The 19,253-nt window shown below is 42.7% G+C and overlaps 1 protein-coding gene across 1 annotated transcript; it reads right to left on the bottom strand.

Moving 5' to 3' along the window:
- Positions 1 to 6,875: 6,875 nt before the first annotated feature.
- On the bottom strand, positions 6,876 to 18,242 carry LOC137348729 (probable G-protein coupled receptor 139). The gene is made up of 2 exons (XM_068013983.1): positions 18,173 to 18,242; positions 6,876 to 7,786 (listed from the first exon to the last, which is right to left on the bottom strand). The coding sequence occupies exons 1-2, from the start codon at positions 18,240 to 18,242 to the stop codon at positions 6,876 to 6,878; spliced, it is 981 nt and encodes a 326-aa protein (XP_067870084.1).
- Positions 18,243 to 19,253: the final 1,011 nt, after the last annotated feature.

The following is a 19,253-nucleotide window of genomic DNA, read 5'->3' as shown; positions in this document are numbered from 1 at the left end:
AACAAATCACCTGCAGTTGCTGAAACCCTTGTTTATGCCTTGGTTACCTCTTGACTTTACTATTCCAAAGTGATCCTGGCTGGTCTCCCACGTTCTACCCTCTTTAAACTTGAGGGCATCCAAAACTCTACTGCCTGTATCTTAATACGCATCAAGTTCCATTCAACTTTCGCCTCAGTGCTCGCTGACCTACATTGGCTCCCAGTCAAGCAACATCTTGGTTTTAAGTTCGTCATCCCTATTTTCAAATCCCATCAAGGCCATGTCCCTCCCTATCTCTTTGATCCACCCAACCCCAGCTCAATGCCTCTGAAAAAACCACGATCCTCTAATTTCGACATCAGGAACACCCCTGATGTAAGTCGCTCCAACATTGGTGGCTGCATCTTCAGTTGACTAGGCCTCAAGCTCGGAAATACCCTCCCTACACCTCTTCAGCTTTCTACAGCGATTTCCTCCTCTAAGGCACTCCTTAAAACCTCCATTTTTGGCCAAACATTTTGTCATCTGACATGTTATCTCCTTTTGTGGCTCAGTGTCATATTTTATTTTATAATGCTCCTGTGAAGCGCCTTGAGACATTTTATTACTTTAAGAACACTATATAAATATAATTTGTTGTTGCTGCTGATGGTGGAATGTGTCTAAATCTGTTACTGATAGAGATTTAGGTGGGCAAGTAAGCGATAAGAAAGACACAAAGGTGCTGCCGAGGGATATAACCAGGTTGAGTGTGTGGGCAACGACATGGCAGATGAAATACAGTGCGGCGAAGCATGGCATTATCTACTTCGATGGGAAAAAATAAATGAATGTTGAGTATTTGGGTAATATGTGCATTCAGAGGAAATTGTGTGTCTGTGCACATGCATCATAGAACGTTAACATGCAGGTACAGCAAGCGATTAGGAAAGGAAATGGTATGTTAGCCTTTTCGCAAAGGAAATTGGAGTATACAAATAAATGCATCTTAGAACAATTGCATAGGGAATTCGGTAAATCACACCACTATGCAGTTTTAGAATCCTTACCTAAAGAAGGAAATACTTTCCCGAAATGAAATGCAACAAAGGTTCACTATACTGGTTCCTGCAATGAGTGGATTGCCTTATGATGAGAGATTGAGTAGACAAGACATATGTTCATTGGAGTTTAGAAGAACGGAGATGATCTGATTGAAACATAAAATTATTAAGGGGATTCAGAGGGCAGATGCTAGGAATCCGTTTCCCCTGGCTATGGAATCTAGAACACGGGGTCATTACCGTGGAATAAGGGGTCAGCCATTTAGGATAGAGATGACGAGTATTTTCTTCCCTCAAAGGGTAGTGAATCGTTGGAATTCTTTACCACAGAGAGTTGCAGATGCTCAGCTGGTGAGTATATTCAAGACAAGGGTCAATATAATTTCGGGTACTAAGGGAATTATGGGATATGGAGATATTGTGTGGGAAGATGCAGTTTAGAAAATCAGCCATGATTTTGTTCAATGGCAGATCAGCTTAACATCAAAACAAATAGTACAAGTGGAGTTAAAATATATTGAGGAGATTCAATTATTGCCTACATGTGTGAGTCAACAAAATCCAATAACTCAAAAAGAAAATCCAGGGATGCTTGGAAAACTGATACAAAACTCCATACATAAAGTATCAAAAAGTATTACTGAAACAGAACAGCACGCTCACTGGTCCTGGCACAACAGCTGCCGCTTTTTCGGTGCATTTTTTTCAGCTTCAGACGACAAATGGTCATAAATCTATCAAAGGGGAAAGTGACTGTGAAGCAGAGAGAAGAGTAGGGTGGCTGCATAGAGCCGGATGGCGTGGATACTACACACTATAATATCACGAATAAACTAACACTGAGCCAGATAACAAACAGGAATCTGCCTGAATATCAGATCGGTGGCAACAACCAATAGATCAGCCACTGCGATAGATACCAGATAACGGGGTCACATTTTACAGAGGGGTGATAGGTGAACGGGACTTGGTGCGAGTTAAAACACAGGCAGCAGAGATTTGGGTGTTCTCAAGTTTATGGAGGGAGAAATGGGAGATCAACAGGAGTGCATTGGAATAGACAAGTCTAGAGGTAACAGAGGCATTGGTGAGGGTTTCAACAGAAGATGAGCTGAGGCAGGGTAGAAACAAGTGAATAAAAAACAGAAGGTGCTGGAAGCGATAGATTCGCCACTGCCATGGACACCAGGTAGCCGAGGACACATTCGGAAAGACTGCATCTTCCGTCAGGCAGGATCACAATCATGTTCACTGTAATGAAGAGGGAAACAGAACTTACATTTTATACTGAAAACAACAGCAGCATTCTTATAGAATTCGGATAAAATGTGCAGTGTTACCTTTTAATCCAGGGTCAGAATCTCATGACTTTATGAGTGACAGAGCATTCTGCTGGAGAGAGGGGTTTTATAGTAAAGCACCATCCTGGTATATCAGGAAACGAAATCCACCATCTGGCTGTCCTCAGTTCCATTCCCAGGCCTCTACTTGGTTGGCAGTCGGAAGCTGCATCCTCAATGACTTTGAGGGACATCACTGCACACGTGCTTCCTATATGAGAAAAACCTTACAACCACCCCCAGCACCCTCTCCATTTTTTAATCCATTTGTTAAATCATCTTTGCCTGACCCTATTAGCCTTTTACAAAACCTTGTTGGCTGTCACTTATCAATCCATGTTCTTCCAAATTACAATTAATAGTGTTACATATTTTTCTCAACAGAAATGTTCCAACCACCGATGTTAGGCTGACTGGCCTCTGTTATCGTGTTTCTACCACTACCCTCCCCCCCCCCCCCCTCCCCCCACCCCCCTATTGTTGAACAGCAGTGCAACATTTTCAATCCTTCAGCCTTCTGGAACATGGTGGGTAATGGTTTCAGAAGAAAATAATCAGGAAAAAAAATCAACAGGCACTTGAAGAGTTTGCATTAATTAAGGCAGATTAATCCAATTATGTTGTTTTGATGAAATAACAGGAAGCAATTAATTCATGTCGATGAGGGAATGTGGTGGGTGCTGCCGATATGACAGAAGATAGAATACCAGGGTAAAGAGAGGGTTACAGGGTGACAGAAACGATGCAGGAGGCATGAGTGGTGGAGCTGGGCAAAGGATGAGTTGCCATGATGCCACGGTGGGACAGGAGATCTCACAAAACAACCTGAGCAAGGATTGGGAGCAGGCGGCCATGGAGGTTAAAGCCCAGTGTCTGGGCCCAAGGACATGGCAGCAGTCCCATAAGGAGTCCAATGATCTCACGTGGGTGGACCAGCAAAATGAAGACATGTTCACATTTCAGCTCCTACCTACACACCACCAACCTCTCACATTGCTTAATGCATCTCATTCCCATCAGCATTATCTGGCACTCAGGACTCACACCTAGCATCCAGATACTCAGCCACAGTCTCAGACCGACCTCCTAATGCTACCAGATTCGCACCCACGTCTCTCTGCCTCCAACGCCTCCCCTCCCCCACCCCCGGTGTATTAGGCGGTGGCAGGAACTTCACCAAACATAGTGCTGCAGAATTACTGACATTTTGCTCTCTCTCTCTTTTTGGCTCATTCATGCGATGTGGGCGTCTCTGGCTAGGCCAGCATTTTTTGCCCATCCCTAATTGCCTTTGAGAAGATGGTGGTAACCTGACTTCTTGAACCGTTGCAGTCTATGTGGGGTAGGTACACCCATAGTGCTGTTAGGAAGAGAGTTCCAGAATTTTGACCCAGCGACAGTGAAGGAGCAGCGATATAGTTCCAAGTCAGGATGGTGGTGGCTTGGAAGGGAACTTGCAGATGGTGGTGTCCCCATGCTGGCCTCGTCCTTCCAGGTGGTAGAGGTCAGGTGTTTGGAAGGTGCTGTCGAAGGAGCCGTGGTGCGTTGCTGCAGTGTATCTTGCAGATGGTTCACACTTCTGCCACTGTGCGTCGGTGATGCAGGGAGTGAATGTCTGTGGATGGGGTGCCAATCAAGCGGGCTGCTTTGTCCTGGATGGTGGCGAGCTTCTTGAGTGTTGTTAGAGCTGCACCCATCCAGGCAAGTGGAGAGTATTCCATTACATTACTGAATTGTGCTAGGTATATATGGTGGAGAGGATTTGGGGAATCAGGAGGTGAGTTACTCGCCTCAGGATTCCTTGCCTCTGACCTGCTTTTGTACCCCTGGCATTTATATAGCTACTCCAGTTCACTTTCTGGTCAATGGTAACCCCCAGGATGTTGATTGTGGGCGATTCAGCGATGGTAATGCCATTGAATGTCAAGGGGAGATGGTTAGATTCTCTCTTGTTGGAAATGGTCATTGCCTGGCACTTATGTTGCGTGAATGTTACTTGCCCCTTATCAGCCAAAGCCTGGATATTATCCAAGTGTTCTTGCATTTCTACACAGACTGCTTCAGTACCTGAGGAGTCGTGAATGGTGATGAATAGGGTACAATCATCAGCGAACATCCCCACTTCTGACTTTATGATTGATGGAAGGTCATTGATGAAACAGCTGAAGATGGTTGGGCCTAGGACACTACCCTGAGGAAGTTCTGCAGTGATGTCCTGGAGCTCAGATGATTGACCTCCAACAACCACAACCAGATTCCTTTGTGCGGAGACTTTTACCACTGATTTCTATTGACTTCAGTTTTGCTGGGGTTCCTTGATGCCATACTCGTTCAAATGCAGCCTTGGTGTCAAGGGCAGTCACTCTTACGTCACCTCTTGAGTTCAGCTCTTTTGTGCATGTTTGAACCAAGGCTGTAATGAGGTCAGGAGCTGAGTGGCCCTGGCAGAGCCCAAACTGAGCATTACTGAGCAGGTTATTGCTAAGCAAGTGCTGCTTGATGGCACTGTTGATAACACCTTCCATCACTTTACTGATTATTAAGTGTAGACTGATGGGGCGGTAATTGGCCGGGTTGGACGTGTCCTGCTTTTTGTGCACAGGACATACCTGGCAATTTTCAACATTGCCTGGCATATGCCAGTGTTGTAGCTGTACTGGAGCAGCTTAGTTAGGTGTCCAGCACGTTCTGGAGCACAGCGATTCAGCACTATTGCCGGAATACCTTCAGGGCCCATAGCCTTTGCAGTATCCAGTGCCTTCAGTCATTTCTTGATCTCACGTGGAGTGAAGAGAATCGGCTGAAGTCTGGCATCTGTGATGCTGGGGACCTCAGGAGGAGGCCGAGATGGATCATCAACTCTTGTGGACACAATATAATGTAGCAAAGCAGAACCAGTTGGGTAAAGGTCAATTGCATTTTCTGAGTCCTATGGAGGAGAGGCTTCTCAGCATCATGGGACCAGTAGCAACAGAGCTCGTGGTATCTGCTATCTCTAGGAACAATGAGGATGATGGTATCTTCCTGCCTTCACAAATCCCAGTTGACGGTCGTCCTGCTATCTGACATGATTTACAAGCTGCAGATGGTGAAATCGGAGACCTCCTGTTTGAAACCAGACTCTGGCACCCTCTGATCCATCTCACCTGTCGTTCTGCAGATCTGGAGGGACTGTAATCACTACCCCATACCTTTCCAGCCTTTGTGTGGACTGGTCACCAGATCCATGATCCTTCCAGTGAAAATACAGAAACCACTCCAAAAATATCCCAGATGTGCTTCCAGTTACTTTGCAACAGCAGAAGGCTTTCAAAAATTATATTATCTGCAGTGAGGTTGTCAATCCTGTTATGAAACGCGAACGCTGGGCCCAATCTGCATCTCTTTATCTATTGTTTGAAGAGTGATGCACCAATACGTTGCTTGGATGTGCATAGTGCAAATTTGGAACCCTAGCATCACATCTGCTGTTCGGATATGTGGCACCTGGATAGCTTCCTATTCACAACCTTGTGGTGTAAGCAGGGAACCCCCGCCCCTCCCGTGCGGCCCATTATGAATAGGACACGAAGTTAGCCACGCAGAAAGCATCCTGTGGTGCATTGTGCCAAAACAAATCGTGCTAGGCGTCTGTTAAGCAGTTCAGTTAAATTATTTCCCCTAGTTCCTACAGGTCTGCAGGACTGGAATTTGCCTCATCTCATGTCTGGCTCTGTTTTATAAAAGTTGACATTGATTGATTGCTATGATCAGTCAACAACTCCATTATTGTTGCATCATGCGGCTATTAGGATGGCAAAAAACGAGTTAAACTGAAGTGCACAGTGCACAGTGAAGATAATATTCCAATTCAATTTGATCAGTTTCTTTTTTTTATTTGGTTGCTGATTATATGCACCTTTTATAAAGCTAATTTTGTTAGATTCAATTATAATGTTTGTTAACGCTGAGGACATCATCCAAACTGGGCAATGGAAAGTGTATGCGAACCAGATGATCTTTTCTCTTTTTACTCCAACAATTCCTCTCTGGCTATATTTATGGACAGAGGAATGTGGCAGTGGGATGGTTCCTAATGAGCGACAGCAATGCGTGAGGATATTACGTGTTCCTACTTCAGAGGAGATCATATCTTCAAGATCCATACCATTCCCCGTAGGAATATTGAGGTGCTTCCATCAAAGAGTTAAACTTGGTATCCAAATAACAGATCAGAGGTCAGAGTCCCTGTCTTCCACATGAATGTAGCCATACTCTGGAGCCCTCAGGACTGATAGGAACGTACAAGGCCTGGTTAGCACGGGGAAAAGAACAGGAAACTAACTGCAAACAGACTGTAGCACTGAATTATGTGCAGATGTAGCATTCCCTATGCATTCTTAAATTCACATCGTGGGTAAGGATCCCAAAGCGACTGACTATGTGTCTGGGAGGGGAGGCCGTGTGTGACATGGACAAGAAGAGTAAAGGATGGGATATAGTGTACACTTCATGGTGGATTTTACTGTTTTCATAATTTAACTAATTTAACAATTAGATTCAATGGATATTTCACCCCATTCTTTAATTCTTCTCTGAATTTTCTCTGGATCCCTGCATAAATAAATGGGTTGATGCAGGAACTCAAAAGCTGAAGCATATATCCGTTTTCTTCCAGAATAAACGTTGATTCACTGAAATCAGAACCTGAAAAATATGTACCGTTCACAATTCGAACATACAGGATCGTTATAAAATATAACAAATGCAACAGGATGAAACTGCCCGAGATGGCAAAGAGTAAAACAATGGACTTTCTCCTCTTCTTCATCTCTGGGTCACTCTGATTCTCTGCATTGCTGTGGGCACGAAGTCTCCTGCGGGCTCTACTGGCTGATAGAATGTGTCTGACGGTCAACGCATTGAACAGTAAAATCAGAATGAATGGGAGCCAAGGGGTTAAAATGATAAGAATCCAGTCATATGTGGTCCAAGCAGGAGACGTATAATATGTTAATTTTATGTTGCAGAACCAGGGTATATCTTTAATTACATACAAAGGTTCGAATATAAAATAAAGTAAGGTATTCTTTGAACAGCTCAATGCAGACATGGTTCCTATAACGCGAACGACTGTTTTCTGGGTGCAATATTTAATTTTCAGCTTCTGACAACAAATGGCCACAAATCGATCAAAAGTGAAGGCGACCGTTAACCAGACAGAACAGTCTATGCCTGTATAGATGAGGGCAATACGGAGGCTGCATACTGGTGTGATGGACAGGAGACTGAGTGGGAAATAAATACCAGCAATCCGGTTTAATACCACAGAAATGATAATAAGCAGGAGATCCGTTACCGCCATGGACACCAGGTAGTAAGTAATACATTTGGAGAGACCACATCTTCCTCGGGACAGGATCATAATCACTACCAAGTTAGCTGTAAGAAATACGAGAGAGAGAGGGAGAGACTGAGATTTTTTAAAAAGGGAGAGTGCATGTGTGTTCCAACAAAATCAGCCATTTTACAGGATTCTTTGCGAAATGTACAGCTTTGACACATGATCCTGAGTTAAGAACTAACGCTTAAGTTATGGGGACTTGGTATTGTGTTCAATAGAAACGTTTGTGTTAAGAATACAATGGAGCAATTACATCAGAATGTAAAATAATACAATGAAGCCTAATCGAGATTAAAAAGGCATCGAAAGCACATTGGAATCAATAGGGGAGCATCAAATATACACAAGAACAAATTACAGAAAATATTGCAGAGGTAAATTACAGAACAATACAACTAACAATAAGTATAAGGAAGCAGTGATAAGCTCAAGTTCTTCTTTTGACAGTAACTTGGGATCATCGGTTTCATTCTGAACCAAAATGAGGTCTCATTCGCAGCAAGGTATCTTCTACCATGAATCACTTCCTTAGTACTGCGTTGTACTATCGGAATAAATGATCGGCCTAGACCTATAGTGGATACTGAATTGAAATGTTTTTGCTTCAGAACGGAGAGTCTTCAACCAATCCAATTCCCTCCACGTGACATCAAGAAACGGCTGAAGGCACTGAATCATGAAAAGGCTATGGCAACATTCCAGCAATTGTGCTGAAGACCTGTGCTCCAGAACAAGCTGCGACCTAGCCAAGCTGTTCCAGTGCAGCAGCTACTCAGAAATGTGGAAAATTGCCCACGTATGTCCTCTACACAAAAAGCAGGCCAAATTCAACCCAGCCAATTACCGCCCTATCAGTTTACTCTTTGTCTTCAGCAACGTGATGGAAGGTGTTGTCGACCATGTTATTAAGTGGCACTTGCTGAGAAAAAACGGCCCACTGACACTCAGTTTGGATTCCGCCAGGGCAGTTCAGCTCCTGACCTCATTGCAGTCTTAGTTCCAGCAGGAATAAAAGAAATGAACTCCAGAGGTGAGGTAAGGTGCGAGTGACTATCCTTGAACTCAAGCCAACATTTGACCAAGTACGGCATCAAACAGCCCTAGCAAAACTGGAGTCAATGGAAATCAGGGGGTGGGGGAGAATCCCCGTTGGTTTAAGTCATACCTAGCACAAAGGAAGATAGTTGTGCTTGTTGGAGGTTAATCATCTCAGTCCCAGGACATCACTGCAGGGACTCCTAGTGTCCAAGGCCCAACAATCTTCAGCTGCTTCATCAATGACCTTCCTTCCATCATAAGGTCAGAAGTGATGATGTTCACTGATAATTGCACAATGTCCATTTGTGACTCCTCAGATACCGAAACCGCCCATGTCCAGATGCAGCAAGACCTGGGCACCATCCAGGCTTGGGGTGATAAGTGGCAAAGCAACATTCGCGCCAGAAAAGTGCCTAGCAATGACCATCTCAAACAAGAGAGAATCTAACGATCTCCTTTTGATGATCAATGGCGTTACGATCGCTGAATCCCGCACTACCAACATCCTGGGGGTCACCATGGACCAGAACCTGAGTTGGATCAGCCAAATAAATGCAATGGCTAAAAAAGCACGTCAGAAACTGGGAGTTCTTCGGCGGCTAACTAACCTACTGTCTCCCAAAAGACTGTGCAAAATCTGCAAGGCACAAGTCAGGAGTGTTTTGGAATTTTCTTCTGGGTGGGTGCAGCTCCAACAGCACGCAAGTTGCTCAACACCACCCAGGACAAAGCAACCTGCTTGACTGGAACCCTATTCACCACCTTCAAAATTCATTCCGTCCACCACCAACGCACTGTGGATGCAGTGTGTACTGTCACGGTCTTATTTTTTTTTCTCTTCGGAAGCATTGCTTGTGCCTTTAAAACTGTAAAAAGATCAGTTTACCTTTAAGACAGAAGGTTCCAGAGACACAGTCTGCCAGAGTGCATTCTGGTTGCAAAGCAACAGCAGCAACAGAGAGGTCACGTGATTAAATTTTGCAATTTCACTTTTGAAAACTAGCTGCACAGATTGGTTTGAGCAGAGAGAGTTGTGAGATTTGAACCGAAGGAGCTGTGTTATTTCTCTCTCAAGATTCTATCAAGCATCAAGCCAAATCAATTCCCTAAGAAAATAAGAAAACCTTTTCTTTCCTCACAAAGTATTGGTATTGCATGTTCATCACTGAAGGGACAGTTAAGCCGACAACAGCCGAACTGCTAAATTCCTATCTCTGAATGGCCCTTTTTTCCCCCATAGGACCACTGTAAAGACTGCAAGAAACCTTCGATTGTTTCTGCATCAGAAGACTCCATTCGTCTGGAACGTAACTTGCAAAGACTTTCTTTTTATTTTTTCGTTCAGCTAATTGAAAACTGGCTTACTGTTAATTTTAGTATATGCATGCGAATGCATGAGTTAGATTTTTAAATAGGGACTTATAAGGTCTTTAGATATTGTTTTATCTTACTAGTGTTTAAGAATTAAGTTTTTAAATGAATAGTTAATATGTTGTTCTCTAAAGGTAACTGGTTTGATCCGCTTCATTTAGGGAATACTAGAGTGTTCAATTTGGGCTGCTTTTTTCCGATTTGGAAAGCTGAAAGAAATATGCCGTGACCTGTGGAGCAATGAGACTGAATTGACAGTGTGTTGCTCCCACCGTGATCAGAATCATATATTTTAATTGGGGGATTTGTCCTGGGGCTTGTCCTAATATTTAATTAGGCAGCTTGCGTCTGGGATCAGAATCAGACTAATTTGGAAGGGTCGCATTTGGAATCATATTAATTGCTCATCTTTGGTGCAACATACAAATTGGTCTCTCATGTCTGGGATCATATAAATTCGAACTTTTTTGAATGTTGGGATCCAAATATAACGCCAATTACGAAAAATAAAAGGAAGCAGAATTCTTGTATAATATGATACTATCTATTACATTGTAATGGCATTAGCGGTTACAGCAGAGTTTTGGGAGAGCTAACTGTTTCCCTCAGTGACTTGATAACTTTAACAAAGAATAAACGAAAAGAATTGGCAGCAAAATTGGGGATAGAATTGAAATTAGGTGCCAAAAATGCAGAGATAATTGACATAATAGTCCAACATCTGGAATTGGAAGAAGAAGAAGAAGAAGCAGAGAAACAAGAAGGTCGTAAGTCAGAGAGTGATACAGTAGAATTGGCTAGAATTCAGGTTAGAAATAAGTAAAGTGGAAGACAAGAGAGGGAATTTATGTTAAAAGAGACAGAACTAAGACAACGGGGTTGTCCTGACTCCAGGGAATGTTTGGGTCAGGAAGAACTGAATTCAGCTCATGACTCAGCGAAAACCTATTTAAATTTAAACAAGCTCTTGCTAAGTTTAAAGAAAGGCAACTAGAGGTATTTTTCATTTATTTTGAAAAAATAGCCAAGCAGATGAAATAGCTGAAGTACTGCTGATCACTGCTTATGCAAACCAGGTTGGTAGGCAGAGCTCATCAAGTTTATGCCATGCTTCCTGAAGAGGCTTCTGCAGATTATGAGATGGAAAAAAAGCTATTCACGCTGCGTATGAGTTAGTCCCTGAAGCTTGCCGACAGAAGTTTTGGAACATATGGAGATTGGCTGGACAGACATATGTGGAATTTGAAAGGGTGAAGCAAATTAATTGCGAACGTTGGATACAGGCATTAAAGATAGAAACCACATATGAGAACATTCGAGAGTTGATTCTCTTAGAAGAGTTTAAAAACTGGATTCCTTCACTAGTGGGAACTCATGTAGATAACCTGAAAGTTTGAAAACTGGATGAGCAGCAGAAATTATGAATGACATTGAGCTTGTGAATAAGCCAAACTTTTTGTTCGTCGCCCCCTTAAACCATAGAAGGATAGCCAGTGGGAGAGTGGAAGGAATGAGATCACCTCCTCAGGTTGGAGAGGAAGTTGCTGAGGATAGAAATGAGATTCGCAAGCTGAACTGTTGTCTTTGCCACAAAAGAGGTCATCTTCGTTCAGAATGCTGCAAATTGCGAGGTAATCACATCGGACCTGTTGTAGTACAGAAAGCTAATGCAAAGGAAAAGACTCTGACTGACAGTATAGCAGACCAGGCTACAGCTTTAACGACAATTGTAAAACCTGATACTAAAAGTAAATGAGTGCAAAGGTTAAAAATAAAATAAACAAGTGGTACAATGAATTTTTGTCAAAGGGGAGAGTAACTCCATATTCTGTAACTGAGGCAGGTAAATCTATCATTATACTCAGGGATGCAGGAGCAACCAAACACTCTTATTGGGGCAAGATGTACTGTTGCCACCAGAGAGAGACTTGAAGGCTGAAGTTTTAGTTAATAGAATTGGCATGGAGTATATGCCCGTACCTTTGTAAAACTTACACCTAGAGAGTGACCTAATATCTGGGATAGTATCTGTAGGTGTTGTCCACAGTTTGGGAGCAAAGATCTACTCCTAGGAAATGATTTGGCAGGATCAAAAGTATCAGTTTCTCCTATAATTACAGAGGAACCAAGTGAAATTAAGGAAACAGAACAATTAAAGGAACACGTTCTTGGAATATTTCCTGCGTGTGTCGTCACTCAAGCAATGGCTAAACAGGATCCATTGTTGGAGCTAGAAGGAGCACCATAAACAGATAGCCAAGTCTCTGAAACCTTATTTGAGGATTGAGATAATCAACTGAGATGTTCAACAGATCTTCTATCATTGCATCACAACAAGCTGGTCCAGCGATATACCAAATGACACAGATGGCTCTGACAGAAGCTGAGGCAAAAGGAATTCTGGAAGCTATTCTATGGCCAAAGGGGTTTTGAGGAGGAAATGGAGACCGCCTCATCGACCTGCTGATGATGACAGGACAATTGTTCAACAGGTTTGGGTACCAGGTAAATATCACCAGGGATTATTATGGTTATCATATGACATTCATTTTGCAGGACATAGGGGAATTCGGAAGACAAATCACGCACAAGCCAACATTATTACTGTCCAAGTCTTACAAAGGATGTGAGACAATTTTGTAGAACCTGCCACGCATGTCAAATGGTGAGAAAACCACCACATTCAATAAAACCGACACCACTACTTGCCATTCCAGTGGCTGAGGAACCATTTAACAGGGTATTAGTAGACTGTGTAGGACCCTTGCCAAAAACAGAAGTGGGACATCAATACATACTTACTATCATTGATAAGGCAACTCGATTGTCGAAGGCTATTCCTTTAAGGACGATTACTGCTAGAATAGTACTGGAAAAGTTAACCTAATTCTTTATGAGATATGGGTTGCTATTTGAAGTTCAATCAGAGCAAGGTTCTAATTTCATGTCAAAGATATTTGAAGAAGTCATGGGCAATTTGGGTATTAGATATTTGAAAACTCCACCAAACTCTCAAAGCAATGATTAGAACATAATGTCACGAATATCCATTTGAGTAGGAGAAAGGACTAGACTTTCTTTTACTTGCCACCAGAGGCTAACAGCATGAGTCTACCATCTTCAGTCCTTTCAACTTGGTTTACAGACATGAAGTAAGAGGTCCTCTAAAACTTATAAAAGGCAGATTCTTGGAACAAAGGCATGACTCTTCGATGCTGGACTATGTGTCCCTGTTCCGGGAAAGGCTCACGGAAGCTTGTGGTGTTGCTCAGGAACACCTTAAAGCATCCCAAGCCAATATGAGAAAATGGGAAGACAAGAATGTAAAAGCCCGCGATTTTCGACCAGGGGATGAAGTATTAGTGTTGCTACGTTGCAGGGAGAACCAGTTAAAGCACAGCGGCCCATATAGAGTGATCAAAAAGGGGGTAAGGTAGATGACTTGATTTACACTCCTGATAGCTGGAAGAAGAAACGGTTGTGTCACATCAATATGCTGAAGCAATATTATCGCAGGGCAGAGGAAACACCAGGACAGGTATGTCGGGTAATCAGGACTGTTCAGAAGGAAAGGGATAGTGAGGATGAGGCAGAAGCAGGCCTCGGAAATTCTCAGACTGAACCTCCAACTATCAGATTAGCGAATATAGAATGGCTAGGAAAATTAGACCACATGCTTTTGCACTTAGAGGCAGAAAAATGTGAAGACATAACCAGGCTTTTCACACCATTTGAAAGAGTTTGTAGGGAAAAGCCGGGTTGGACAATCTTAGCCACACATGTTGTGGATATAGGGTAGGGGGCGGGGGTGGGGGGTGGGCGGTGTGGGCGACCGTTCCTTTAAAACAACATCCTTACCACTTAGTCCAAACAAACAGGCCCAAGTGAAAGCAGAGACCCAGTACATGCTGGAAAACAATTTTATCGATCCTAGTCATTTAGCTTGAGTTCACCCGTTGTTCTAGCACATAAACCTGATGGATCAACCCGATTTTGTATAGACTATAGAAAAGTCAATGCAGTAACGAAAGCAGACTCCTATCCACTTCAGCGTTTAGAAGACTGTGTCGAGAGAATGTGCAGCGTTAAGTTTCTTACCAAGATCGACTTGTTAAAGGGATACTAACACATTCCTTTGACTCCACAAGCCAAAGAAATGCTTTTGTAGCACCTTTGGTCTTTATTAGTGCCGGGTGATGCCAAAAGTCCGAGTGTTTCAAGCCTGTGTCCTCAGTACCTTGCTCTATGGCAGCGAGGCCTGGACGACGTATGTCAGCCAAGAGCGATGTCTCAATTCATTCCATCTTCGCTTCCTCCAGAGAATCCTTGGCATCAGCTGGCAGGAATGTATTTCCAACACAGAAGTCCTCGAGGTGGCCAACATCCCCAGCATCGACACCCTACTGATTCAGCGGCCTTGAGATGGCTTGGCCATGTGAGCTGCATGGAAGATGGCAGGATCTCCAAGGACACATTGTACAGCGAGCTCGTCACTGGTATCAGACCCACCGGCCATCCATGTTTCCGCTTCAAAGACGTCTGCAAACGCGACATGAAATCCTGTGACATTGATCACAAGTCGTGGGAGTCAGTTGCCAGCGTTCGCCAGAGCTGACGGACAGCCATAAAGGCGGGGCTAAAGTGTGGCAAGTCGAAGAGACTTTTGGCAGGAAAAAAGAAAGAGGCGCAAGGGGAGAGCCAACTGTGTAACAGCCCCGACAATCAAATTTTTCTGCAGCACCTGTGGAAGAGCCTGTCACTCTAGAATTGGCCTTTATAGCCACTCCAGGCGCTGCTCCACACACCACTGACCACCTCCAGGCGATTACCCATTGTCTCTCGAGATAAGGAGGCCAAAGAAAAAGATGCCATTTAGGCTAAAAGAAAAAATGCCCCAGCCACTTTCAAAGATTAATGAATCTGATGGTAGTCAGTCTTCCCAACTGTGTAGTATATCTCGATGATGTACTACTATGTTGTAACACTTGGCAAGAGCACTTAAACCAGATAAAAATTCTGTTTAAAAAGTTGCAATCCGTGGACTTAGTGATAAATTTGAGGGGCAAATCGAATTCGGAAAAGCAAGAGTAACTTACCTCCCACACATAGTGGAGCAAGGACAGGTACTGCCAAAAACGGCAAAGGTACAAACCTAATGGAGTTCCATATCCCTAAATGTAAACGGGAAATAATGATGTTTTTAGGGATGTGCGGTTTGTACCGGAAATTTGTACGAAATTTTAGTACTGTGGCTGCTCCATTAACGGACTTGCTACAAAAGAAAGAAAAAACAAAGTTGCATGGTCAGATGAATGCCAGGCAGCTTTTGAAAAGCTAAAGAATATCCTAATTAATGAACCATTGTTGGCAGCTCCAAATTTCGTGAAACCCTTTAAAATAGCGATCCATGCTATCACCTGGGGGTTGGTGCAGACGATTGCAAGATGATGGATCGGGCACAGAGAAACCGGTAGGGTATTTGTCCAGAAAATTAAGTTGTCAAAAAAACGGTTCCACTGTGGAAAAAGAAACATTGATACTTTTACTGGTTCTCAAACATTTTGAGGTATATGTCCACCAGGGCTATAAAGAAATACTAATATACACTGACCACAACCTATTAACGTCTTTGGAAACGACTAAAATCCGAAATGCTAGAATCGTTAGATAGAGTCGGTTCTAGCACCCTTATCATAGAAGGATCGTACATATCTTGGGGAAAAATAATGTTATCGCAAACGCTTTGTCACGGAATTAACTAGGTTAATTTCTGTAGATGATGATGGTATAAAGAAAATGCTGTAAATTATTAGTAGAGTGAATGGTGTGTAAATGCGGGAAAAAAATGTTGGTGCTGTTCCAATTTCTATTTTTTGCGTTGTAATGAAATGTGTTTCGTGAATGGCGCTTCATTTTTCCAGGGCCAGAGGTGTCACAGTCTTGTTTTTCTTTCTGCTGGGAAATGGTGTGTGTGCCTTTAAGACTGTAGGAAGATCAGTGCACCTTTCAGACAGAACGTTCCGGGAGTCAGTCTGCCAGAGTGAATTCTGGCAGCCAAGCAACAACAGCAAGAGAGAGGTCACGTGATTCAATGTTGCCATTTCGCTTTTGAAAACTAGCTGGCACAGTACTGGTTTCAGAAGAGAGCGTTTGAGAATTGAACTGAAGGAGATGGAATATTTCTCTCTCAAGGTTCTACCAAGCAACAGACCAAATTAATTCTCTAAGAAAATAAGAAGGCTTTTCTTTCTTTACAAATTTCAGTATTGCTTTGTTCATCACTGAAGGGACAGTTAATGCTACAACAGCCGAACTGCTAAATTCCTTTCCTTGAAGGACCCTTTTTCCCATCGGACCACTGTGAGGATTTCAAGTGACCTTCGACTATTTCTGCATCCGATGACTCCATTCATCTGGAACGTAACTTGCAAAGACTTTCTGTTATTTTTTTTTTTGGTCAGCTAACTAAAAACGGACTTACTGCTAATATTAGAACATGCATGCGAATGTGTGAGTTAGATTTTTAAATAAGAACTTACGAGGTCTTTAGACATTGCTTTATCTTAGTAGTGTTTAAGAATTTAGTTTTTAAATGAATAGTTAATATTTTGTTCTCTAAAGATAACTGGTTTCGTCTGCTGCATTCGGAGATACTAGAGTGTTCAATTTGGGCTGCTTTTGATCTGCTTTGGAAAGCTTAAAGAAATATGCTGCGAGCTGTGGAGCTATGGGGTTGAATTGACAGTGCATTGCTCTCACCGCAAACAAAATCGTATATTTTAATTGGGGGCTTGGTCCTGCATGGTCATAGCAGTACCAGCTACAAGATGTGCTGCAGCAACTCACCAAGGCTCCTTCTACAGCAGCTTCCAAACACGCAAACTCTACCACCTAGAATGAGAAGGGTACCGATGCATGGGAACACCACCACCTGAAAGTCCTCCTCCAAGCCACACACCATCCTGTCTGGGAACATATAACTGTTCTTTCACTGTCGCTGGGTCAAAATCCTGGAACTCCCTTTCTAACAGCAGTGCTGATGTACCTACAATCCAAAGATTGTGGCAGTTCAAGAAGGCAGCTCACCGCCATCATCTCAAGGGCAAATAGTGATGGGCAACATATGCTGGCCTAGCCTGTGAAGCCAACGTCCCAAGAATGAACAAAAATGCCATATTAATATTATGATAATTACCCATAGTAATAGTGTCAATAACACAATAGAACTGCATCTATACTGTGATAACAGTGTGACAAGTCAACCACAGTACGAGTGTAAATAAATACAATTGAACTAAATCTACACGATGATGACTGTGTGATAATTCACCCACAGTCCCAGTGTCAATAACACAATAGAACTACAATTAGGTCTATGACACCGCTGTGACATTTCACCCACAGTAACAGTGTAAATAACACAATTGATCCACATTTAAACCGTTTTTATAGTGTGATAATTCAAACCACAGTAACCTTGTCAATTACACAATGGAATTTCATTTAAGTCGTCAGATGATGGGAGAAATTATATCATTAAGGGGAGGAAATTTTATCATTCAGTGGAAGATAATATCACATAGGAGAAATTATACCTGCAATGTGAGGAGACTATACCGGTAAAGGCGAGAAATGACACTCTTAAAGGAGGGAAATTACAGAATTAATGGTGGGAAATTATATCAGTAAAGGGAAGGAACTATGTTGTTAAAATGGTGAACTATTACCTTTAAAGTGGAAAAAGCATATTCTGAAAGGGGAGAAATTAAATCAGTTAAAGGAGAAAATTGTCCCAGCAAAGAGAAGAAATTATTCTGTTAAAGGGGAGAAATGTTTCTGTTAAATGGAATTAATTACCACATTAAGTGGGAGGAATTATCCAGTTAACATGAAGAAATTATGCCGTTAGTTGAGAGAAAGGATATTGGCATGCTGAGAAGCACAACGTGCAAATGGGAGTAGTGACACAGCTAAACAACAATATCCTTAATTAATACCTAAATACAATACTTTACCTGGAATCCCGATAGCTGCAAGGATGGGATAGTAAATGGCAAACACCAGACCTTGCGGTGCTCCGTGCATTTCTATCAGAAGCTCTGAGCGCGTTCTGCACTGTACTCGAAGATTGTCACATTTATACCTGATGTCAGGCGTCAGGGAGATAATTAGATGGTTTGTTCTTTTACATTAATTACACTAATTGAAGCAAATACATTAGTGAAGCTGATGTCAAGATCATGTTTTGATGGAATGGAATGTTTTTTTTTCCAAGCGCTCTGACACGGCTTTGAAGTGAAATACCCAGAGAGTGCAGAATGATCCCAGTTGTATTTTGTTGTGGAATGTGGGCATCACTGGCTAGGCGAGCATTTATTACCCATCCTTAATTGCCCTTAAACTATGTGGCTTGCTAAGCTATTTCGGAGGGAATTTAAGTGTCAACCGCATTGCTCTGGCTCTGGAGTCACATGTAGGCCAGACCAGGTAGGGACAGCAGATTTGTTTCCCAAAAGGATATTAGTTATAAAAGTTACAGTTCTTCATAAAAGATAATGAAAAGATAAGTAGGCGGTTGAAATGGTGAAAGTGAACGTTTTACAAGAGGAATTACAGGGTTTAATCCCTCAATGCAACTAAACACAAGGCACAACTAACCTGCGATATTCTGGTTCTGAAGGAAAAGGCAACCAAGTAATGTCTCTGATCATTGTTCAGTCCGTGTGATCACGGGATCACAGGCAACGTGGTTCCAAATCTCTCTGAGACTGTACACTCACTTTAACACAACTGTCAGTGTATTCAGTGCGGACAGGTCCAGTTAGTGTGGTTACATTTGCTGTGCACAGGCCCAGTTCTTCACTAAAATAAAAGCAAAATACTGCGGATGCTGGAAATCTGAAATAAAAACAAGAAATGCTGGAACCACTCAGCAGGTCTGGCAGCATCTGTGGAAAGAGAAGCGGGGGTAACGTTTCGGGTCAGTGACCCTTCATCAGAACTGACAAATATTAGAAAAGTCACAGGTTATAAGCAAGTGAGGTGGGGGTGGGGCAAGAGATAACAAAGGAGGTCTAGATTGGACCAGGCCACATA

This window comes from Heterodontus francisci, chromosome 34 (assembly GCF_036365525.1).
Source record: "Heterodontus francisci isolate sHetFra1 chromosome 34, sHetFra1.hap1, whole genome shotgun sequence".
Taxonomy (NCBI): Eukaryota; Metazoa; Chordata; class Chondrichthyes; order Heterodontiformes; family Heterodontidae; genus Heterodontus; species Heterodontus francisci.
Note: the sequence above shows the minus strand (reverse complement) of the source record. Positions and strands in the feature narration are given on the sequence as shown.